Source organism: Haliotis rubra, unplaced genomic scaffold (assembly GCF_003918875.1).
Source record: "Haliotis rubra isolate DU_JTF1 unplaced genomic scaffold, ASM391887v1 Scf1005, whole genome shotgun sequence".
Taxonomy (NCBI): Eukaryota; Metazoa; Mollusca; class Gastropoda; order Lepetellida; family Haliotidae; genus Haliotis; species Haliotis rubra.
The window spans coordinates 183622-209890 of NW_025764899.1; the positions used below are offsets into that span (position 1 = coordinate 183622).

At 40.1% G+C, this 26269-nt stretch overlaps 1 protein-coding gene across 2 annotated transcripts; it reads left to right on the forward strand.

Annotated features, from left to right (window-relative positions):
• Positions 1-868: 868 nt before the first annotated feature.
• Positions 869-20316, forward strand: LOC124267578. Of its 2 annotated transcripts, XM_046702544.1 has the most exons (6): positions 869-2389; positions 6283-6517; positions 7410-7580; positions 10060-10066; positions 17900-17954; positions 19752-20123. In XM_046702544.1, the coding sequence occupies exons 1-6, from the start codon at positions 1118-1120 to the stop codon at positions 19995-19997; spliced, it is 1986 nt and encodes a 661-aa protein (XP_046558500.1). In that variant the 5' UTR covers positions 869-1117; the 3' UTR covers positions 19998-20123. The 2 variants fall into 2 exon arrangements, with proteins under 2 accessions (XP_046558500.1, XP_046558492.1); XM_046702536.1 differs by lacking the exon at positions 10060-10066 and having other exon boundaries at positions 19752-20316.
• Positions 20317-26269: the final 5953 nt, after the last annotated feature.

Consider the following 26269-nt stretch of genomic DNA (forward strand, 5'->3'; position numbering starts at 1 on the left):
GTCAGAGCCTGATGACGTCACAATGCTATGACATCGCTACACTGCAAGTCGTACAGTGTTCAGAGATGTACATTTTTCATTGAAAACTAATGAAGAGTGATTTTTGATGATAAATAGAATCTCACCCTCGTGTCTACTGATATCAATTATATCAACACTCGTTGATAAAGGTAACAATATTTTCGGCATGCCTCGGATATTTGTAACTTTATCAACTCTTGTTGATATATTTGATATCAGTAGACACTTGGGTGAGATTCTCTATCTAGTACAATCGACTTTGCTTTTAGCAGAGATTTCTTATGGATGTGGAAAGGATTTTGTCGCTTTTAATATTACGATATAGTAGGAAGCCTACAATGGCAGATTGGGGCGTTCGGGTAACATAAAGGATGGCCTGTCTGGGTTTTATAACTATTCTCTGAAGCCAATTCCTGGTGCCATAACACTCCCTCCGAAATGTCAATGACATAAGGAATAAGAAAAACAATTCTATTAAAAAATCTAAATTCAGTATGGAGGGTCTTTAACCTACTGACGAAAGCTCTCTTTTTCTTTTGTGGTAACAAATTGGGCGTAATTTGTCAATGACAGGTTTATTCAAGGCAAAATCTACTTGAGCACGTTGATAAGAAAACGTGTGTTTTTCAAAGTCCTTTTTGAAGTATGGTTAATTATTTTCTCCTCGAGTGTCAGTAGTTTATGGCCTTTTTCACCAACAGCTTTGTTCCTAAATATAACTTAACTTAACCTCAGCAATAAAGAGGGCCGCCTTGACACATTATCGATCTCACTACCGTAGGAGGACAATGGAACAGCCAGAACAGCGTAGCCACTCGTGACGAATCCGTAGCCAGGCTGTGTTTGGTTTCTATGCGCTGCTAGCCAAGCCAGGAAGCCATAATCGCGTCGCTCGGCCCAGTAAATGTGACAGAACTGTAGATAATTGATGAATTTGACGTGAAGACAAATGTTTTGACGATTATTTGAGTGTACATCTACAATTGCGAGCATGCGGATATGTTTGTATAGCCTGACAACGTGAGATTGTAATACGGAGGGGCATGTTGAGGTGATATACGCCACAGGTGAAAAGTCAAGTGTTTGTGGGGAGAGAATGGGCAAAACAACCGACGGAGGTGGTATCGGAGTGACAGACAAAAACAACATTATGGAGGAAGGAAAGAAGGACGCACCATCTGAACCTGTCATTCAGAATGACGAGTCCAATAAACACGTTGACGTGCCGGAGAAGGAGACCCCGCGAGAGGAAGAGACGGGTAAGAGTGAGGAACTTGTCGACAATGATGTAGGGAAGATTTCTGTAGAAATAAAGAAGTCAATCGCAGGGGACAAACCGGAGAGCATCAACCAATTCGACTCTGTGTCAAACGACAAAGCTAAGGAACCCCCGCAAGTCAAGGACCCAGAAAATCCCAAGAAACCTGAATCCGACAAAATAGAACCTCTCAAAACGCAAAATTCTACAGCGAGTTCAAAGAGCAAGAAACCGAAGAAGGGGATATTCGTGTCATACTCCCCAGACGCTGGGTTCCTGGAGCGGAGATTCGTGGTAGAAACAGCCCAGCAACTTAAGGAAAACAACCTGGCAGACGACCTTTGGTTTGACAAAGATGAGAAGAACACGGGAAGTCCATGCTGGTTTTCTCTAAGAATGGAAGCTGTGGAGAAATGTCGAGCAGCTATCCTCATATTATCCGACAGTTACTTCACGTGCCCTGTGTCTGTGTACGAGGGCAAGGCGCTGATAGACAGGCATAAGACAGACCCCTCGTCAGTTCGCCTCTTCCCAATTCTGTTCAATAACATAGAAAACAGCGAGGTACCAAAGCATTACAGTGGCATCCTGCACGATGCGGTAGATCTGACTGTTCACGCAAAGTTAAGTCTGGCGGAGAAGACATCTATTGTGATTGGTTCTGTGATGGAAGAGCTGGAGAAGTTTGCAACACTGGCCTCTCCCCCTACCCCGTTGTGTGCACCCGACGCCGAGTTCACCGGGGAATACAGACGGAAGAAGATCTGTCAGTGGAATGTGGGAGACTTGCAGGAATGGTTGTTCAAACTCGGAATCAAAGAGTTCTACCGCCAGAGTCTTGCCGAGAACATGGTGGACGGGTTTCTGCTCATGTCGCTGACCGACCACGACATGGTCAAGTACCTTGGGGTGGACAGTCGAGTGGTCAGGAAGAAGATCATGCAACAGATCTTACAAACGCTGGACAAGGAACACAAACAGCCAGACAACTGGCACTTGCGGGCACGTGCACAACGTGCTAAACCTGACGTGGTATATGTGATTTATGACCCAGCAGACGTCAGGCTGGCTCAGAACATCAAGGCAGATCTCAGGAAGAAGAACTTACAGGTGGGTAATAGGAAAAGCCATCATATGTTTAGTTTTACTCAGAGATGATGCATTGATGTACTAGTTACTTAACCATGTTTATTAGGATTATTATGCCCCTTCAGAAATTGTATGATATGTAAAATATTCAAGTCAAGGGTTTCTATTAGACTTAACGCATCTGAGAGATAAAACTGAGGGTCATTAGTCATTAGGATAGTGTTAATAATATCACAAAAAACCTGCAGGAAATTCCTGTATCCAAGACTAATAAATCAACATTTGATCTCTAAAATTTCAAAATGATGAATATTTATGTACACATTTTCTTATATAAAAGATAGTCGCCTGAATTCTATGTTTGAAGTTCATGGATTGATCGAGAGAGTTTTCCTGTTTTGTTGTATACCGTTTATACAGATTTTGACTTTATTGGTGAAAAATATTTCACCTAAAACACAACTTCCTGATGATGACAACACACTGTCAACTATTGCTTTTATACACATGGAAAGAATGTGCATTGAATTATTAGATTCTCTTTGTAATAATTTAGATCAACATATTTTAGCATACACTGACAATTAACACACCAAAGAATGACTATAAAATATTTCCCCACTTTTAATAAAAGACCAGTGGTCAAAGTGGGGCCATTTGAGTATATTTTGAGAAATGCCATGTGATACGTAAGGGGAATTTTCGCAGCTGTGGAAAATATTTCAAGAACAGCTGTTACGGCAATAAACTCCCCAGGATGGCATATATGGAACCTGTAGGATAATATAGCATGTTGGTTTAGGAGATTTCAGTTCCTGCTCAGTCTAACCAATAAGACAAAATCGTAATATGTGTTATAAACCAGCCTCAGGTTGGGTTGGTGACTTCAACAACAAAGCCCCCCAGCCCTACTGTCAGGAGTAACAAGAAATCACTTCGAAAAACTTGTTTGGCATGCTGAAAAAACACTGAAATAATGTTTTGATAGAAAGGCTGTCTTCAGTTGCCCTAAAACTGGCAGTAGTAAGTCATCCCTTAGTCATTTTGTTGTAATTCAACACATTTGTTGGAGAGCCCTGACACAGGGGATGAGTAGAATTCTGAGTAATCAGTAATTAAATAACTGAAGCAAACATATTTACTTGCAATAGAATAGTAAAAATATCAAACCGAAATTCTTGTCATTTTATTGTCAACAGAGACCTATTTTTCTTGTTTTGATAAAGTTTACCAAATACTGAGATTTGCCATGGGTACTATGTGTGAAGCCCATTTCTGGTGCCCCCCACCGTGATATTGCTGGAATATTGCTAAAAGCGGAGTAAAACCATACTCACTCACTCACTGAGTTTTGCATTCATTCTCCACTTAAAGCAGGTTGGTCAATGTCCACAGTTGCCTAGGACAGACACTCAGTGACAGTTTGTTGAAACAAACATGCTGTGAATAGAATGTCCATCACCAACATGGATGAGACCAGAAAAATGTATACTGAAAAACATTTGTCTTCAATATCCTCCATGTAAATAATAATGAATTATACAGTAGATGCTGAGTACTGTCAAATGGTATCTGAGAGTACTCGGCAACACAAACACCTCTGTTAGGAAGGTATTGAACCAGGAACCATGGCAACATGCCTGGAAACCATTTCTGTTGTCTGACCTGAGTGTCGTGTTATGTCATTATCTCACATAATTACTTATACGGAATGAATATTATTGGAAAATAATAAATCACGTTTAACGATCGATTTCTTGACATGAAACTGAAATCTATTCCTCCGTAAATTATATTAACTGAAACACAAACTGCTACACATGTTAAACCCACATTATGTTTGTCTATGGTATAATTTGCTTCACCAAGAAAACATGTTAGTAGTTGTGTTGTTCCATAGAATGTGTCAACGTGATCAGTGATGGGTAAATAACAACCAAATTAAAGTCGTACACTAAAAACAGGATCATGTGACACATGGCATGGTAACTAGCAGTCCAGCATTGTTCTGGAGGGTGTACACTGACAGGCTTAAAGATGTGTTCTGTATGTACTAGCGGCCACTGATCCCACAACTGATTGTGTTTAACCGATCAGCGTAGGTGTTGCCTGTCAATGGTGATGATCCTAATGATTGTTTCAGGAAATATGTACATAGGATGGCTGTTGTGTTTACTACATTACATGATTGTCATGATTATAGTTAGGTAAAATAATTTGTTTAGTAAATAAAGGTGGGTGTGAACTGATTTGATTATTATCAGCATTATCTGTTTAAAAAATGTCTGCATCTGAAGAGGCATTCTGATAGTTTGTAGCAACTGAGTCTGATATTGACTCATTTGACGCTTTGTCTCTGAATATATATAATTTGTATACTAACAAACAGTCCCATTGAAATTGAAAAAGAGCCCCAGTGAGACTGGACTGAACCTGAGGAATATAGACTTTTAGCATGTTTAGGGCTTTACCATTGCAGGGAGGCTTAGGCAGTAGAGAAAATAATGTAGTTCAGCCACTGTGAGACAGACAATAGACTCATGAACATGCCATTATTTTTTGCGAATTTGAGAGTAGTTAATGTAAAATTATTTGGATGGCTTGTTGTGGAGTGAATAACATCAATAATGACCTAGCTGACTGCTACAGTGTGGCACAATAGACAAATACAACGCTGTGTAAGCATTATGTAACAAACTACAATGTAATACTCTGCAACAAGATGTGTACACAGATATTAAGTAACACTGTCATGCATTACACACTGACATCAGTATCACTAATACTACAACTGCCGCATACTATGAATAAATATTTCCATTTATCGCCAGTTGTGGCGTCCATTGTTTACCATGAAGCATTAGACTATAAGCCCAGGCAATGGTGTATGTACAGTGTGTCTACTCAGAGCTAATATTGTATGGAACAATACACCCTTAGTGTACACTTACTGAGGTATAACTGAAGTTATTACCAGACACAATACTTGTAAAATATTCCCATCAGAGTTGCTGAACCAGTTAATACCAAGGGACTCTATAAGGGGTTCTTCTTTTGGGGAAATATAGGATTGTTTTTGTGTGTAGAAAGCATACAATTGTCTTGAAGGGAGTATTGAACAGTATTACCATGATTACAGGAATTAATTATGGATTGTCTTTCTGTTGAGTATGTTACAGTATAAAGGGAATTAAAGCATTGTCTTCTTAGGGAGTATGTTACTGTATTACAGGAATTAAAGGATTGTCTTAATGGACTATAGTAATGTCTTTAGGGGAATTTAATATTGTTTTTGAGGGACTGTGGGATTGTGTTGGGTAATTATAAGATTATCCTTGTTGGACTGTATTTGGGGAATTACTGGGTTGTCTTTAACATGTTTAAGGTAGTATAGGATTATCATTAAGCGAGTTTAGGTCTGTTTTTAAGGGAGCATGGAACTTTAATGAAATATGGGAGTGTAATAGCAGAACTAAAGGCTTGTCTTTAACATGTTCAAGGAGACTGAATTGAGGGAAGTATGGGATCATATTTGGGGAAGGATAGGACTGAATTAGGGAAAGTTTGAAATGTTGTCTTTTATAAAGCCCTTGGTTTACATGTCACACCGAAGACCCAAGTTCAATTTCATGAATGGGAACATTGTGTGAAGCCCACATCTGGTGTCTCCGGATGTGACATTCATGATTCCTGATGCAACAAAAAAACATTCTCTCTGACTCTTTCTCTCTCTGTCTGTCTGTATCTCTTTCTCCCTCCTTCATTCACTCACTCACTCACTCACTCACTCACTCACTCACTCTGCAGGTCATGCACTGGAGTTGCGACCTGTCATGACAGGGTGTAAACAATGGTAAAGGAGTATAAGATTTGTGAGTAAACAGTGTCAGTTACAAAACTTGTTTGTTTTCCAGGTCATTCACCATGATGGATTGAAACTGGGCAGGTCTAAAGAAGAGTTCCTTCAAATCAATGGCCCCCAAATCGCCACAGCAACCCATGTGATTGTTCTTATGACCGAAGCATCTACAGGGTCACCGTTTGTCTTCCACGAAGTCCTGTTTGCTGATTGGCTGGGGAAGAAGCTGGTGACGTCTATGTTCAAGAATGTTTGGACCAATCTAAGAGTGTCCCTGAAGGCTGTCCTCGGTAAGCATTGTAAAGACTAAAGTGTAGTAAATCAAGTGGGCACAGGTAACTCTGTTGTCTGAGGAACTGCAATTCACTACGATGAGTTGTGTCCCTTAGGTGTGCCAGAATCTTGTGTTTATGGTTTTAAATCCTTGTTACCCCTGATTGTGTTTCAAGGTTGTCAGCACCATATCCTTGCTCGTGGGTTTCAGAATTGTGATAAATGTCTCAGACATGCATTACTTCAGGCTTTCCTCCTGTATCAAACGGACCTGATTTGGTAGAACTGAAACGATGTTGAAAGCAGCGCTAAACCTGAACTCCCACACTCAAGATGTACAAGTATTTTGATGTGATGTAATTTATCAATACATTTATTGGTTGGTTGGTTACTGTGGCAATATTCCAGCAACATGACAGTGACCTAGAATTTAGCAGGCAAGGGCCATTCAAACCAGTGATCAGGGGGTGGAAATAACTTTAAAATTGTTCGTGAACTCCGGTACAGTGGCACATGTAAAATCACTTGCCCTGATAATTTGTCCACTATACTGGCCGATTTTCTTTTTGATTTTTTAAATAAACAACATAATTAACATTGGAAAGTTAACTGGACACCGGTACTGTGTGATATACAAATTTGCTTGCCCGACAGAAAAAAACACTAGACTGGGACGTCGGGCAATGGGTTATTTCCACCCCCTGGTGATTGATGTCATGAGCAACAGTCACAGGAAACATATTCTAACCTGGGAGGGTTGGCACAGAATCATCCAGGGAGCAAGTGTTATTTGACATAAACATCAATTGTCAAACTATTGTTTTCCTGTTGGTTGTGCAAGAGTTCCAAAGTCATTGGTCGTTTGATTGGTTTGTGTAATACTGAAATTGATGAAAACCATCGTTATAGGTGAGTGTCCAGCCATTGACTTCGAGACCAAGATGTACACGGAGAGTCTGGATGTTCTAGAACACCACATCAAGCCACTGCGCCGTGTTCCTGGTGTGGTTCTGGAACAGACGTACCTGAACAAGATGGCTGATGGACTAAAGCCACTGGAGGTGCTAGCTGGCTGCCGAAGTAGGTAGTAAATCACCACCTGTCTCTCATCTGTAGCATGTGTGTGTGTTTGTATGTGGTTGTGAAGGCATGCCCGCTATCAAAGTCAAATTATACAGAATTTCTGCAGTTGTTCACTTCCCGATCCGCCTGTTACCTGCTACCATCTTGTCGACAGTTTTCTATACCATGCACACATCATGGCATTACACATGATGCTTAGTTTTCATACAGGAAGCACATTGATGTTAAGCCACATCTCCCAAAGATATTGAGTCCATTCTCAAACTGTCCCTGATTAGACCCAAGTACCATCAAATACTAGTGTGAGAGTCCAACACTCTATGTTCAAACACATGGATATTTCAATCAACCACATCAAGGCTGTTTCAGTTGATTTTGGTGTGATACGAGCATATCCTATCGTAATGATTTCAAATGAGTTCAAATATTTTTACCATCATGAATTATGTATCATGAAATATGATATTTTTCTCAACCATGTAAGTGTTAAAAAAATCTAAATAGAAAATCTATTCTTTGGACATTTGACTGCAAGGAAAGGTCTCATTTTTTTCTCCAATTTGAGGCATATTTTTAAAAAAAACATCACAGAAATAGGAGCTTGACTGGTATATCTCTACCCCCCATTACCCAAGGATATCGAATGGTTGCTCCCTTAGCTCTTCTGAAGTTAATCTATGGTCAGCTAAGTCTTAACTTTTCATCTGTCATGCATATGACGTATATCCTCTGAAATTTTGTTTAATTGTTACTGATTTTTTGATAACTGAAATAAAATATGAAATACACAATGCCATGAAATAAAATATTTTTGGAAACTTACAGACACTGTCTGCCAATGTTGCACATGTTGCAAAAAGAAGTTGAACATGTTTTTCTTGCACACTGCCTCAATATATTTTTGCTGTCTTGATATTCATTAAGCTTACACTTGACAACAGAGCTGAAGGAACGACAACCGAGATTCACACATTTTTAAACCACAATAAAATCACTCATTAAGATTATCTGAGTATTTCCAGGTTACACTGCAACGGTGTGTGTACTATATTGGTGTCACTAAGGCTATGATATAGATATATCTGTACTGCTGAACTGACACTGTGTTGTAACATCTTGACACATCACCAGCTTTCATGCACAAGCAGGAGCGCTTTCTTCACGCTTCATTTTGACTGACTTATCTCTGCTGGTAGTCAGACAATATTCTCAGTTCAAAATTTATACTCAGGTTAAAACTTGCACCCTTTTTTAATCCTTTAATATCATCATTATTGTTTTAAACAGGATCACAGGTGATGTATAATCATTTTAAAGCCTTCTCTAAATTTGTGTTACCGGTATATACAGTCCGTTTGGCTCAAAAGCGGACCGATCGATGAATTGCAATCTAACTCGAAAACTAATAAACATAACATACTCAATGAAACGCTGATCATAATCAAAACATCATACCCACTCTGTGAGGTTTTTGCAGAATTTTTGTCCTAAAAATAAAAAAGATGTTTAACAAACTATCATTAAAATATTGACACAGTTCACTGTTTGTTACGAGGAAGGAGTGCAGAGAAAGGGACAGCCAGGTGTTCGAGAAGCACGTTCACAGACAAAGTTATTTATTCAATAACCTATTCTCCATCTGTTTTCGAACACCTGGCTGTCCCTTTCTCTGCACTCCTCCCTCGTAACAAACAGTGAACTGTGTCAATATTTTAATGATAGTTTGTTAAACAACTTTTTTATTTTTAGGACAAAAATTCTGCAAAAACCTCACAGAGTGGGTATGATGTTTTGATTATGATCAGCGTTTCGTTGAGTATTTTATGTTTATTAGTTTTCGAGTTAGATTGCAATTCATCGGTCCGCTTTTGAGCCAAACGGACTATAAGCTATATAAAGGAAACTGACGCATTGTTTTGTGGTATGTCCAATCATGGATTCATAATTATCTGTTGATCTACTTTGGAAAGAAAGAAGTTTCAAGGCATATATGACGAGAATATTATAAGTTATGAGCTCATGGTATTGCAAGGCAGGCTGAGCTTATGTTATGGTGTTATGGTAAGGTAGGACCTGTGCAGCTCATGCTTGTCGTAAGAGGCGACTGACGGGATCAGGTGGTCAGGCTCGGTGACTTGGTTGACACATGTCATCATACACCAATTGTACAGATCAATGCTCATGCTGTTGATCACTGAACCACACATGTCCTGACTCAGCTACTTTCAGACCACCATCATATAGCTGGAATGTTGCTGAGTGCAGCGTTAAACAACAAAGAAACAAGCAATATAGTCAGCTATGTCGAGCTTGTGTTATAGTAAGTTATGCCGAGCTTGTGTTATAGTAAGTTATGCCGAGCTTGTGTTATAGTAAAGCAGATTGAGCTTGTGTTATAGTAAAGTCGGCTTCTGGCAGATATGCATTTACAATTTGCTAATGATATTTTTTTCTCTTTTTGCTGCGCATATTTTAGGACGAAGGTGATGTTTTACAATTTACTTGCATAACAGTATTCAGTAGTCCTCAGGTGCCCTAGCATCAACTAGCCTAGACGGAATGCCACGTAGTATCTCCTGCCTACTCTCTAATGCACTCTGTTGGTGATGTAGCATTAACTAGCCTAGACGGAGTGCCACGTAGCATCTCCTGCCTACTCTCGAATGTACTCTGTTGGTGAAGTTGTGACTGACCCATCACACTCTCCCTTCTCTGATACCTTCTCCGTGTAGACCTCCTGTAGTTGCTTCGCTGTGTGCAACATCTACTACTTTCCATTGTGTATTGACCTCACAGTTACCATGGTTACAGCTCATGACATATTTTTAAGTTAGTAACTTTGATTAGTCTATGGATTGCAAGTCTTACTGCATAATAACTGAGAGAAAAACTACCGATTCCTCAGATCAATTACACTGCAGTGTGATACACAGTGATACACAGAGCCCTGGAGCCCTGAATGATACATGATTCAAAAGTACCAGGGTAAGCACTTCTTAGGACATATTGAGAATTTATGTTTGTCCAAGATCTGGACTGGTGAAAATCCAGCAGGTCTCATTCAGTATGGATGCTTTCATCTCAGATGGGTTGTTAATGAGTCATTCATGTCATTACAACTGGCGTGAACCAGGGTAAGCTGACAAGCAGGCCTCATCTCTCCACTCTTGCCTCTGTTTTCTCCCTGTTATATCAGACAAACCTTAACACAGTATTCTCCATCCCAAACATACAGATAGCAAAGACTGATGTACAGATCATAAGATCCCCTGGCCGTATGTGTTGGTTGAATGTGTTTCATCCAACAACATGGGGGATGTTTCTGCTGTCAACCACTTGTTGCCTTGCAGACATTTCATTATTTACAGGCCACCTTATTTAACTGTAAATTGCTGACGCTGTAGTGCAAAAACCAACTCTTTTGAATCATATAAGGTAAGAAATATATCCGAGATGTATGAGGCAGTTTCAGAGGCAGTTCCCATGGTACAACTTCCCAGAGAATAGTTTAATTAATCTATTATCAAACATGACAAGCACATTTTCTAAAACAACAGCAGATTCAAGACCACCCATGTAAGACTGCAGGACCACCTAGTGGAATGACCTATTTAAGGGAGCAGGACTAGCCATGTAAAGTAGTGGGACCACCCATGTAAGGTAGTGTGGGACCACCCATGTAAGGCAGTTGGACCACCCATGTAAGGTACTTGGACCACCAGTGTAAGGCTGTTGGACCACCCATGTAAGGCTGTTGGACCACCCATGTAAGGCCGTTGGCCCACCCATGCAAGGCTGTTGGACCACCCATGGAAGTCAGTTGGACCACCAGTGTAAGGCTGTTGGACCACCCATGTGAGGCTGCAGGACCACCCATGTAAGGCCATTGGACCACATATGTAAGGCTGTTGGACCACCCATGTAAGGCTGTTGGCCCATCCAATGTAAGGCTGCTGGACCACCCATGTAAGGCCCTTGGACCACCAGTGTAAGGCCGTTTGACCACCCATGTAAGGCTGTTGAACCAACCATGTAAGGTAGTGGGACCACCCATGTAAGGTTGTTAGATCACCAATGTAAGGCCATTGGACCATCCATGTGAGGATGTTGGACCACCTATGTATTGCTGTTGGACCACCCATGTAAGGCCATTGGACCACCCATGTAAGGCTGCTGGACCACCCATGTAAGGCCATTTGACCACCCATGTAAGGCCGTTGGACCACCCATGTAAGGCTGTTTGACCACCCATGTAAGGCTGTTGGACCACCCATTTATGGCTGCTAGACCACCCATGTAAGGCCATTGGACCACCAGTGTGAGGCAGATTGACCACCCATGTAAGGCTGTTCAACCAACCATGTAAGGTAGTGGGACCACCCATGTAAGGTTGTTAGACCACCAATGGAAGGCTGCTGGACCACCCATGTAAGGCCATTGTAACACCCATGTAAGGCCATTGGACCATCCATGTGAGGATGTTGGACCACCTATGTAAGGCTGTTGGACCACCCATGTAAGGCCATTGGACCACCCATGTAAGGCCATTGGACCACCCATGTAAGGCCATTGGACCACCCATGTAAGGCCATTTGACCATCCATGTAAGGCTGTTGGACCATCCATGTAAGGCTGTTGGACCATCCAATGTAAGGCTGCTAGACCACCCATGTAAGGCCATTGGACCACCAGTGTAAGGTAGTTGGACCACCCATGTAAGGTTGTTAGACCACCAATGTAAGGCTGCTGGACCACCCATGTAAGGCTGCTGGACCACCCATGTAAGGCCACCCATGTAAGGCCATTGGACCATCCATGTAAGGATGTTGGACCACCCATGTAAGGCTGTTGGACCACCCATGTAAGGCCATTGGACCACCCACCCATGTAAGACTGCTGGACCACCAATGTAAGACTACTGGACCACCCATGTAAGGCCATTGGACCACCCATGTAAGGTTGTTAGACCACCAATGAAAGGCTGCTGGACCACCCATGTAAGGCCATTGGAACACCCATGTAAGGCCATTGGAACAGCCATGTAAGGCTGTTGGACCATCCAATGTAAGGCTGTTGGACCACCCATGTAAGGCCATTGGACGACCCATGTAAGACCATTGGACGACCCATGTAAGGTCATTGGACCACCCATGTAAGGCCGTTGGACCACCAATGTATGACTCCATGACCACCCATGTAAGGCCATTGGACGACCCATGTAAGGCCATTGGACCACCCATGTGAGGCTATTGGACCACCCATGTAAGGCCATTGGACCACCCATGTAAGGTTGTTGGACCACCCATGTAAGGCTATTGGACCACCCATGTAAGGCCATTTGACCATCCATGTAAGGTAGTTACATGGGTGACACTGATTGTGTCATTAAACAAACACAGACACATGAACACTCTAACGTGGTGGTAGTGCCTTCACTTATTTATACTCTAAGGGCCTCTTTAAATAACAATCAGCTTCCACAAGACATTCATGTATTATTGTTTAATAGGTACTAATCTTTTTGTGTGTGACTCTCTTAGATGTGACAATATAGACAATATAAAATGAAATATTCTTCAATTGATAATAAGTGCTTTAACAATGTTTTAGCCAAATGTGTTTTTTAAATGCTGAATTATTGTTCTCTTGAAATTATTATTCGCAATAAAGCAACTACAACATGTGTTATATTAAGCAAACACAATATGTTTAAACTGAAGTTCTTTTTACTATTGCTTCTGCACTTGGATTTTGAGACCATCTCCCTTGCCCTGTTTTAGCTTATGAAGTTAAAGGGTTTCATCTTATATCACACTGTGAAGTGTAGGGATATCTCCGTTTCAGCCCTGTGTTAGCCCTGTGAAGTGTAGGGCTATATCGATGTTAACACTGTGAAGTGTACGGCTATCTCCATGTTAGCCCTGTGAAGTGTAGGGCTATCTCGATGTTAGCCGTGTGAAGTATAGGGCTATCTCCATGTTAGCCCTGTGAAGTGTAGGGCTATCTCCATGTTAGCCCTGTGAAGTGTAGGGCTATCTCCATGTTAGCCCTGTGAAGTGTAGGGCTTTCTCCAAGTTAGCCCTGTGAAGTGTAGGGCTTTCTCCTTTTCAGCCCTGTGAAGTGTAGGGCTACCTCGATGTTAGCCCTGTGAAGTGTAGGGCTATCTCCATGTTAGCCCTGTGAAGTGTAGGGCTATCTCCATGTTAGCCCTGTGAAGTGTAGGGCTATCTCCATGTTAACCCTGTGAAGTGTAGGGCTATCTCCATGTTAACCCTATGAAGTGTAGGGCTATCTCCATGTTAGCCCTGTGAAGTGTAGGGCTATCTCCATGTTAACCCTGTGAAGTGTAGGGCTATCTCCATGTTAGCCCTGTGAAGTGTAGTGATGTTAGCTCTGAAGTGTAGGGCTACCTCGATGTTAGCCCCTGTGAAGTGTAGGGCTATCTCGATGTTAGCCCTGTGAAGTGTAGGGCTATGTCCATGTTAACCCTGTGAAGTGTAGGGCTATCTCCATGTTAGCCCTGTGAAGTGTAGGGCTATCTCCATGTTAGCCCTGTGAAGTGTAGGGCTATCTCCATGTTAGCCCTGTGAAGTGTAGGGCTATCTCCATGTTAACCCTATGAAGTGTAGGGATATCTCGATGTTAGCCCTGTGAAGTATAGGGCTATCTCCATGTTAGCCCTGTGAAGTGTAGGGCTATCTCCATGTTAGCTCTGTGAAGTGTAGGGATATCTCCATGTTAGCCCTGTGAAGTGTAGGGCTATCTCCATGTTAGCCCTGTGAAGTGTAGGGCTATCTCCATGTTAGCCCTGTGAAGTGTAGGGCTATCTCCATGTTAGCCCTGTGAAGTGTAGGGCTTTCTCCAAGTTAGCTCTGTGAAGTGTAGGGCTTTCTCCAAGTTAGCTCTGTGAAGTGTAGGGCTTTCTCCATGTTAGCCCTGTGAAGTGTAGGACTACCTCGATGTTAGCCCTGTGAAATGTAGGGCTCTCTCCAAGTGACATAGCAAACAGACAGACAGTTTATTTGCGTAATATCAGCCTAGTGGCCTATAATACAGTTATACAGTTGTATAAATAGATGTACAGTGGTCAACTGGATCCAGTTTTTGTTTGGAATACATTATGCAGAAATAAAGCAGTAAAATATATTACCTGACTGCTTCTGGATTTGAAAATAGATTCTAAGGTTAATGGACCTCTATACACTCTTCAAAGTTGTACCAAATATTTTTCACGCCAACATTCGAAATATTTACATTAAAAAAAGACAGTGGTTCTCGCGTTCAACTTCCAAGGCATTACATACCGTGCACAAATAGTCTGTTATGGGGATATCTTTGTTACATCTAAATTTGTTTATCTTCAGATTGTTATGGGAAATTCGAAATTTGCAGTACGCACATATTTAAGTATTTGTTTTTCAATTCAGTGATGTATGGCTCCAAGTGAAGGTCATATTTAGATTGGGAATAGAGGCTGAGAACGTTGAGCTGCAAGTATCATTATGCCAAGTTAGTTAGCACTGTCAGGGCTCCAGTTAAGGGCCGTATCAGCGTATGTATGGATAAAGAATATGCACGATACGGAAGGAAACAATTAAGAAAACGTAGCAAATCCGCACCACAGCAATGAGTCGTACAGCCTTAGAATCATTATCAGACATTAATTCATCTGAAAAGGTATTGTTTTATTGTTTATTGACCTGTTTGCACAAGAGTAACAATGTTGTGGTGCATATATGAAACGAAACACAAGATTACTGATGCACCATTAAATTCCATTCAGTGCTCTAAATGTACTGTTAGGTTTTTCCAGTACTCCTATATTGAAAAAATAAAGAGTACGTACTCTTGATGTTGAAAAATTATCTGGAGCCCTGCCTATGAAGTGTAGGGTTATCTCCTTAACAGACCTGTGAAATGTTGGACGTTCCTTATGGCACTGTGAAATGTTGGGCGTTCCTTATGGCACTGTGAAATGTTTGGCGTTCCTTATGGCACTGTGAAATGTTGGGCGTTCCTTATGGCACTGTGAAATGTATGGCCATCTCCTTTATATTCCGTGAAATGAAGGACTATCTCCTTAACAGTATTGTAAATGTATTCAACTTATTTGTTTATGCATATCAGGTTTCTCAAGATCATAGGCTGAACAATTGTTTGTTTACAACCACTTCCAGATGAATTCGCTGTAGGTTGGTGAGACAGATATGCCATCTGGGGGTGGGGCTGAACAATGTATATGCTCATGAGTGGTGTAGGTCACAGAGAAAGGTATATATTGATTGTCGCTAAATACAACAACCCCTGGGAATGTTCTTGAAATACTTACAAGGTGAAATACTATCTCAAGGTGAGACATTTCACAGTGAATTCTGAAAATTCCACATGTGTTCACTGCACAGATGCAACAGTTAGACATTTGGTGAACATGACTCCATGGTGTGGATTTTGAAGCAGTAATATTCTGGCTGAATTTCTATTGAAGGTCAATGTCACTAGACAGAAAGGGCAGTTGTAAATTGTGATCCATTGTGAACTAACTCAGCTAGAATTGGAGGCACAGAACATTCTGTTCCAAAGTTTTACTGCATAGGACATGTTTTTCCATGTTTCATCTGGTGTGTTTCTGAATGTTTCTGTTAAGTGGTTGCATGTTTCCATGTTTCATCTGGTGTGTTTCTGAATGTTTATGTCTAATGGTTGTATGTTTCCATGTTTCATCTGGTGTGTTTCTGCATATTTCTGTGAAATGGTTGCATGTTTCCATGTTTTATCTGTGGTGTTCTATGTTTCATCAGGTGTGTTTCTGCAGGTTTCTGTGAAGTGGATGCATGTTTCCATGTTTCATCTGGTGTGTTTCTGAATGTTTATGTCTAATGGTTGTATGTTTCCATGTTTCATCTGGTGTGTTTCTGCATATTTCTGTGAAATGGTTGCATGTTTCCATGTTTTATCTGTGGTGTTCTATGTTTCATCAGGTGTGTTTCTGCAGGTTTCTGTGAAGTGGATGCATGTTTCCATGTTTCATCTGGTGTGTTTCTGAATGTTTATGTCTAATGGTTGTATGTTTCCATGTTTCATCAGGTGTGTTTCTCCAGGTTTCTGTAAAGTGGTTGCACATTTCCAGTTTCATCTAATATATCTGCAAGTTTCTGTGAAGTGGTTGCATGTTTCCATGTTTCATCTGGTGTTTTTCTGCAGGTTTCTGTGAAGTGGATGCATGTTTCCATGTTTCATCTGGTGTTTTTCTGCATATTTCTGTTAAGTGGTTGCATGTTTCCATGTTTCATCAGGTGTGTTTCTGCAGATTTCTGTAAAGTGGTTGCATGTTTCCATGTTTTATCAGCTGTGTTTCTACAGGTTTCTGTAGAGTGGTTGCATGTGTCCATGTTTCATCTGGTGTTTTTCTGCAGGTTTCTGTGAAATGGTTGCATGTGTCCCATGTTTCATCAGCTGTGTTTCTGAATGTTTCTGTAAAGTGGTTGCATATGTCCATGTTTCATCTGGTGTGTTTCTGCAGGTTTCTGTTAAGTGGTTGCATGTTTCCATGTTTCATCAGGTGTTTTTCTGCAGGTTTCTGTGAAATGGTTGCATGTGTCCCATGTTTCATCAGCTGTGTTTCTGAATGTTTCTGTAAAGTGGTTGCATATGTCCATGTTTCATCAGGTGTGTTTCTGCAGGTTTCTGTTAAGTGGTTGCATGTTTCCACGTTTCATCTAGTGTGTTTCTGTAAAGTGGTCGCGTGTTTCCAAGTTTCATCTAATGTATCTGCAAGTTTCTGTGAAGTGGTTGCATGTTTCCATGTTTCATCTGGTGTGTTTCTGCAGGTTTCTGTGAAATGGTTGCATGTGTCCCATGTTTCATCTGGTGTGTTTCTGCATATTTCTGTTAAGTGGTTACCTGTTTCCATGTTTCATCAGGTGTGTTTCTGCATGTTTCTGTTAAGTGGTTGCATGTTTCCATGTTTCATCTGGTGTGTTTCTGCATATTTCTGTTAAGTGGTTGCATGTGTCCCATGTTTCATCTGGTGTGTTTCTGCATATTTCTGTTAAGTGGTTACATGTTTCCATGTTTCATCTGGTGTGTTTCTGCATATTTCCATTTTTTTCTATGGTGTTTCTGCATGTTTCTGTGAAGTGGTTTTGTGTTTCCATGTTGGTTTTCTACATGTTTCTTTCAAGTGGTTGCATGTTTCTATGTTTCATCATTGCATGTTTATGCCAAGTGGTTTTAGGTTTCCATATTTCACCTGGAGTAGTTATACATATTTCCTCAAGTGGTTGTCGGTTTCAATGTCTAGTGTTTGGATGTTTCAGCCGACAACGTGAACTCGTTGCTGGGGAGCGAGGGAGATCCCATGGTCTTTATCAGGTAAGGTGGTTTTGAATATTGTCTCACAACTTTCATACTTCAACTTTCTTATATCGTTCTATCGACTTGCACACTTGCACATCCAGATGATTTTCAAGAATCAACATTTCTAAGACTATCAACATATCTTTTATACTTACCTCTTCCATCTAATAACATGGTATCTATTATATTTCCCTGTTCCAGCTACCAACATAATACCTGTTATATTTCCCTGTTCCAGCTACCAACATGATACCTGTAATATTTCCCTGTTCCAGCTACCAACATGATACCTGTTATATATCCCTGTTCCAGCTACCAACATGATACCTGTTATATTTCCCTGTTCCAGCTACCAACATGATGACTGTTATATTATATTTCCCTGTTCCAACTACCAACATAATACCTGTTATATTTCCCTGTTCCAGCTACCAACATGATGCCTGTTATATTATTTTTCCCTGTTCCAGCTACCAACATGATACCTGTTATATTTCCCTGTTCCAATGCAGTATCAATTTATTTCCCTGTTTCAGCTACCAACATGATACCTGTAATATTTCCCTATTCCAGCTACCAACATGATTCCTGTTATATTTCCCTGTTCCAGCTACCAACATTATACCTGTTATATTTCCCTGTTCCAATGCAGTATCAACTTATTTCCCTGTTCCAGCTACCAACATGATACCTGTAATATTTCCCTGTTCCAGCTACCAACATGATACCTGTTATATTTCCCTGTTCCAATGCAGTATCAATGTATTTCCCTGTTCCAGCTACCAACATGATACCTGTTATATTTCCCTGTTCCAGCTACCAACATAATACCTGTAATATTTCCCTGTTCCAGCTACCAACATGATACCTGTTATATTTCCCTGTTCCAGCTACCAACATGATACCTGTTATATTTCCCTGTTCCAGCTACCAACATGATACCTGTTATATTTCCCTGTTCCAATGCAGTATCAATGTATTTCCCTGTTCCAGCTACCAACATGATACCTGTTATATTTCCCTGTTCCAGCTACCACAATGATACCTGTTATATTTCCCTGTTCCAGCTACCAACATGATACCTGTTATATTATATTTCCCTGTTCCAGCTACCAACATGATACCTGTTATATTTCCCTGTTCCAGCTACCAACATGATGCCTGTTATATTTCCCTGTTCCAGCTACCAACATGATGCCTGTTATATTTCCCTGTTCCAGCTACCAACATGATACCTGTTATATTTCCCTATTCCAGCTACCAACATGATGCCTGTTATATTTCCCTGTTCCAGCTACCAACATGATGCCTGTTATATTTCCCTGTTCCAGCTACCAACATAATACCTGTTATATTTCCCTGTTCCAGCTACCAACATGATGCCTGTTATATTTCCCTGTTCCAGCTACCAACATAATACTTGTTATATTTCCCTGTTCCAGCTACCAACATGATTCCTGTTATATTTCCCTGTTCCGGCTACCAACATAATACCTGTTATATTTCCCTGTTCCAGCTACCAACATGATTCCTGTTATATTTCCCTGTTCCAGCTACCAACATGATTCCTGTTATATTTCCCTGTTCCAGCTACCAACATGATTCCTGTTATATTTCCCTGTTCCAGCTACCAACATGATACCTGTAATATTTCCCTGTTCCAGCTACCAACATGATGCCTGTTATATTTCCCTGTTCCAGCTACCAACATGATGCCTGTTATATTTCCCTGTTCCAGCTACCAACATGATGCCTGTTATATTTCCCTGTTCCAGCTACCAACATGATACCTGTTATATTTCCCTGTTCCAGCTACCAGTGGGACATGCAGAGCAAGGTGGAGGAGATTCAGATGTACCTGGAACGGGCAGGTCTCGTGTGTTGGGCAGATATCAGCGTGAACCTACCTCGCGGTCACAGCAGTCGCAGCACAAGAAGCAGCGCCACCTACACCAACTTGGATACGGGCAACGACACATTACAGGGACAGATCCAGCGGACAATGAAGTCATCAGCGGTCGTGCTCTGCTGCATCACACCAAAATATCTACAAAGTGACAACTGTGTGAAGGATCTAGGTCTGGCGGAGAACTATAACAAACCAATCATACCCCTCCTCCTCCGTTTTGTGCCCATCGAGACGGCGCCAGCTCAGGTGAAGAGGTTGCTTCTGAGACAGAGCTACATTGACTTGAGTAACGAACGACTTTACCGACAGAACATTCCTCTTGTTCTGGACAAGGTCAGGAAGGTGGTGGGGATGATGTAGCAGACGTTTTGCTGTGTGTGTTGTTACGTCTGTCAAGAGGATGGTGGAGGGGACAGTCTGATGTAAGGGAATGGTAGGAGATGTTCAGCTATGTATTCAATAGGATGGTGGAGGAGACAGTCTGACGTAAGGGAATGGTAGGAGATGTTCAGCTGTACAAGTCAATAGGATGGTGGAGGGGACAGTCTGATGTAAGGGAATGGTAGGAGATGTTCAGCTGTACAAGTCAATAGGATGGTGGAGGGGACAGTCTGATGTAAGGGAATGGTAGGAGATGTTCAGCTGTACAAGTCAATAGGATGGTGGAGGGGACAGTCTGATGTAAGGGAATGGTAGGAGATGTTCAGCTGTGCAAGTCAATGGGATGGTGGAGGGGACAGTTTGATGTAGGGGAATCGTAGGAGATGTTCAGCTGTGCAAGTCCTGTAGTGTTCACATGACCTCAAGTCTCCACAGTTTGTACTTGTGCATTTCCCAGTGTAAGATGTAGATGTGTACACATGTATATGTCACCCTGTATACAGTGAAGCCCTGTTAAACTGGATGGTACTCTTCCAGGTTAAAGTGTCTGATATAAGAAAGCTCATGGGTCGATCTTTCATCAGTATTGAGTCATATATTTGTATGTGTATATGCTATACTACTCATGAGGAGTTTAAAAAAATTCAATTCTTGGGAAATATGTTCTTTAATGTCTTTTGAGTGGTATATTTACAGAGTTATATTTTGCAACAAAACACTGGGGACATTTTATTCCAGATTCAGTGGGTCTCACTGGGTTTTTCTGTTGACAAAGAAGGATAACACATAATGACTCGTGATGATTCTGTTTTTAGTCAAGTCTTCTGACACTGTGTTAACTGCCAAACAGAAGATGATAAAGCTCTGTAAATATGTGTGTGGCTTGTCTCTCCGCTGGTACTCCTAGCTCCTGTGATGGACTGTACATCCTGTATATTGTGTATATATGAGTCAGCATACGGTTGATGGGACATCTCCACACCACATCTTGTGATGCGATCTGTGTTCACATCTGTGTAGTCGATATGATTTGTTTTGACTGTTATGTTGTTTCAAAGTGAGAAGTGAAAACAGTTACATGTATTTGTGGCAAGAGGATTTTGTTACTGTTTTACGGGTATTGCTTAGCTCAAAACTGAAATGCAAATTTTCTGCAAATGATATAGTGCACAATATGTTAAGCTGCAAGACAATGTACATCAGTCTATGTATGTATATGAGAAGGCAGGCTTAAATAACACCGAATACATGGCAACATATTTGATAATGTCTGAAAAGAAAACAATAAAAAAAATACAACATCAAATACTTCTATATTTAATTCCTGACACATGCACTGTGGGATATATGTCCTGAAAGCAAATTGACGGTTACCTGTGGTTGTGAAATACATTGTGAAGATATATCCTGTGTTGAGATATATTGTAAGGATATATCCTGTGCTGAGAAATATTGTGACGATATATCCAATGTTGAGATAACTGTGATGATATATCCTGTGTTGAGATAACTGTGATGATATATCCTGTGGTGACATACATTTTGAGGATATATCCTGTGAAGAGATACATTGTGAGGATATATCCCATGTTGAGATAACTGTGAGGATATATCCTGTGTTGAGATAACTGTGAGGATATATTCCATGTTGAGATAATTGTGATGATATATCCTGTGGTGACATACATTTTGAGGATATATCCTGTGAAGAGATACATTGTGAGGATATACACCGTGTGGAGATACATTGTGAGGATATATCCTGTGTTAAAGTGTCCTCTGAAATTATTGAAGGGTCCACCCTGTGAGATACATTGGGTGGTTATATCCTGTGTGGAGATACATTGATGGGATTATATCCTGTGTGGATGTGTCGCCTGAACGTATTGAACATTCACCATGTGGGCGGTGAATACGTTTTGGGGATGTCCTCTTGAAGCTTAGAAGATAAATATAACTTCTGTGAATATTTTAGGACCCCTCGTAAACTGACAGTGATATCCTGTATGTTCATATTTAACTCAACTAACCAAGATGGCTATGAGAGTGTAAGTGTTCATTATTGTCTGGCTTCTCTGACTTGAGAACCAGTGACAGGGCTGAGCAGATACACGGAATCTGTGGGCATGTACATCCATTGAAATTCCGTTTCACAAGACTAGTCCAAAGACTAGGTTAATTTTATTCCTCAGAGTCCTGCTTGAACAACACACAAATGGTGACTACATTTTGTAGATTCAGATCTAATCTGAAACGAGAGCTGGTACAGAATCATAGTCCTCAATGGGTACCAGTCAAGGGACTACAATCCCTGTACTAACTTGTACTAACTTCTAACTTGTACTAAGCAAAGTTTAGACTAAGCAGACAAGCAGGAATTTGAAAGGCTGGTGTATTTCACACCATGCCTGTGGCTATGAGGAGCAATATGTAAGCTGAATGTGTGTGTAGGTATGCCATGTTCCTGTTGAAGTCGTGCAGGGATTATCTGGTCTTGGTATGGGGATATTCTACTTACAGCATGTACATTGTACCATACTATTATGTTAGCATGTTAGGACAAGAATAAATATGTTGGTAAATTTAAAATATATTATGATCAGTACTTCATATCAGATGTTAAATATGTTGGTAAATTTAGAACATTTTACATTGAAAGAAGGCCCACTTCAACTCAGTGTATATTTAGGAGAATGTTAATGTTTTGTGGCACAGTACAGGGGAAGATGAAGCGGAGCCTCTTGGACATACGTTAAATCAAATATGTTGTCACAACTGAGCAATATTATCAATAAATTGTCTGGAAATATCCATAATATCATACTTATTTCGTTGTGTTAAATATATTTGTTCGCCCTTTCTATGACCCCCCACTGGACTATGGCACACTCAGATTGCTGTTATAACACAGTTATAACTGCGTTGAGACTCCTGGTGGACACGGCTTTGGCACATAACTCCAGGACACCCCCTTGAGACACCACAAGGAAATGCTTTGGAGACACTTCAACAACGCCAGACCTAACTATTTACAGAACAACGCCATCGAAACATTGCGGCTTTGGGAAATCTTGGGCTGGAGATCCCCGTTACAAATCTGCAAGAATTGACGCATTCACTCCAGATGGAATGAATGGCTGAGGGTTCTGAGGATTCTGAAGAATTCAACGCTTGGTTTCCAGCGAACGCTTGAACGGCTAGGCTAAATATACAGCAAAATCACGGCAGGGAAATACCAGAAATCTTCTCAACTTAGAAACGGATAATAATACTGATAACTTTGTTGACGACGCAAATCCATCAACGTCTCCTGACCCTAATTTTGCGCTAACAGAGGATATGCTGGACTCTCCTATTAGTAGGGACGAGATTCTGGACAGCATTAAATGCTTAAAACCCAATAAATCACCAGGTATTGATGACGTAATACCCGAGTTAATTAAGAATTCGGCAGATATTTTAGCACCATATTTAGAATTAGTATTCAATATAATTTTAGAAAACGGTAGTTTTCCAACTTGTTGGACAATCGGCATTATTGTCCCGCTCCATAAACAAGGAAGTATCGATAATCCAAATAACTATAGAGGCATTACTCTTTTGAGTATTTTTAATAAGGTTTTCACTTCTATCATTAACAGAAGATTAGTAACTTGGGGAGAGACATTGAATAAAATAAATGAATCTCAGGCAGGTTTTAGACATGGATATACGACTACTGACAATATGTTTATATTACAAAGTATTATACAGAGATACCTCAACATCAAAGGTGGTGAACTCTATACACCTTTCGTTGATTTCGAAAAAGCATTTGATTCAGTTGATAGACAAAAGCTATGGTCTATTTTTAATACCCATGGTCTAAGTCCTAAAATGAAAAAAATATTCATAATATGTATGAAAATGTTAAAGCTTGTGTTAAGAATAACAATGAATTCTCAGATTCGTTTGAACTACAAATCGGGGTAAGACAAGGCTGTATACTTAGCCCATTTCTATTCTCATTTTTCATAAATGAATTAGCAACCCAAATTGAAAACAATTGTGAGTATGGAATACAGTTACACCCTGACCTAGTACATATTTTTCTTCTGCTTTTTGCAGACGATATCGTGCTATTCTCAAGCACTGTTGCAGGTTTACAAAGACTTATACAAGAACTTGAGAATTATTGTGACCAGTACAAATTAGCTGTAAATAGAAATAAAACTAAAGTAGTAGTTTTTAAAAAAGGGGGACGTTTATAAAAAAACGAGAAATGGTTGTATAAAGGTGAAGAATTAGAATGCACCAGTTCGTACAAATATTTGGGAATGTTCTTTAGTAATTGTTTATCTTGGACAACACATGTTAATTACGCTTGTTTGCAAGCACAAAAGGTCATGATAGGTATCTTTAAACAATTAAATGTACTTGGTGACATAAATATAAGTTCATACTTTAAAATATTTGATTCCAAAGTTAAGCCAATTCTATTGTATGGAGCCGAAATATGGGGTTTGAATTATTACAGTGATATTGAAAGAGTTCAATTGAAAACATGTAAAAGATTTCTTGGTGTTAAATCCAATACGATGAATACAATGGTGTATGGAGAATGTGGTAAATACCCGATGCACTTATTTACAAATATCAGAGTTATAAAATACTGGTTAAAATTACTGAAGATGCCTTCTTATAGGCTACCAAAGAAATGTTACAATATGATGATGATATTCGATAAAAATGGACACACAAATTGGGTTTCTGCTGTTAGACATTTTCTAGTCTCGAAAGGGTTTGGTTTTGTATGGAACGATCAGTATGTTGATTCTGAGGGTAAGTTTATTTTAGAACTAACGCAAAGATTAAAAGATATCTATTTGCAAGAATGGTTTGAAAAGATATCACTTTCCAGTAAATGTCTGTATTATAAGATGTTTAAATGTACTTTTGACTCCGAAACTTATCTTTCATGTCTAAACGTAAAAAAGTATAGGATAGCGTTAAGCAGATTGAGATGTTCTTCACATGATTTATCTGTCGAAAGTGGAAGATTTAAAAATGTCAAAAAAGAAAATAGAACTTGCAAAATATGTGATCTTAACCAAATAGAAGATGAATATCATTTTCTTTTAATTTGCCCTGCTTATAATTCCATCAGAAAGTTGTATATTAAGAAATATTATTGTGCCCATCCAAACCTTTATAAATTCTCAGCATTGTTGAATAACAAAACCCATACTATACTTCAAAACTTGTCCATGTTTGTTTACTATGCCATGTTGTTTAGGACAGAATATATCTCAGAACACAATGTAACCTAAAGTTGATTATTTTCCCTTCTTCATGTATATTATCCGTGCGTGTAAATATTGATTTATAAATACATTGTACTACAGGCCTGTGGCCTTTCAGTACCGGAAATAAATATATATATTACGGTTTCCAGCGAACGCTTGAACCGCTAGGCTAAATATACAGCAAAATCACGGCGGGGAAATACCAGAAATGGGCTTCACACATGGTGCCCATGTGGCGAATTAAACCCAGGCCTTCGGCGTGAATAGCTAACTCTTTAACCACTGGGCTACCCCACCGCCCGTTGGAATCCGAAACATTATATGTAGCTATATACATTAACTACTGTGACTTGCCCATCAGTTATGACAATCAGAAAAAGACAGCTAGTCCGACAACGCTGACATTATTATAACAGCGTATGGACTATGGACATTGACACATGGATCACTCTACAACAGATCCGTGTATGATCATCTGTAAATACGATTACTGATGTACTTTGTGTGTGCAATAGTTCGACACCAAGTTGATTTCCATTGTCCGGGAATCCATGCTTCCCACATCCAGTTGGGGTTTTTCCATCACACTGTCCGACAGGAAAAAAAAGAAACAAAATATTTTTATTTGTGTGTCACAGGTTATATATAAAACATATATAGACACAATAAAACAATCAATAAGATACGTATAACATCCGGCCATGTGGCCTACATGACACTACATTATATACCCGGTGTCATTAATGAAGGGCACT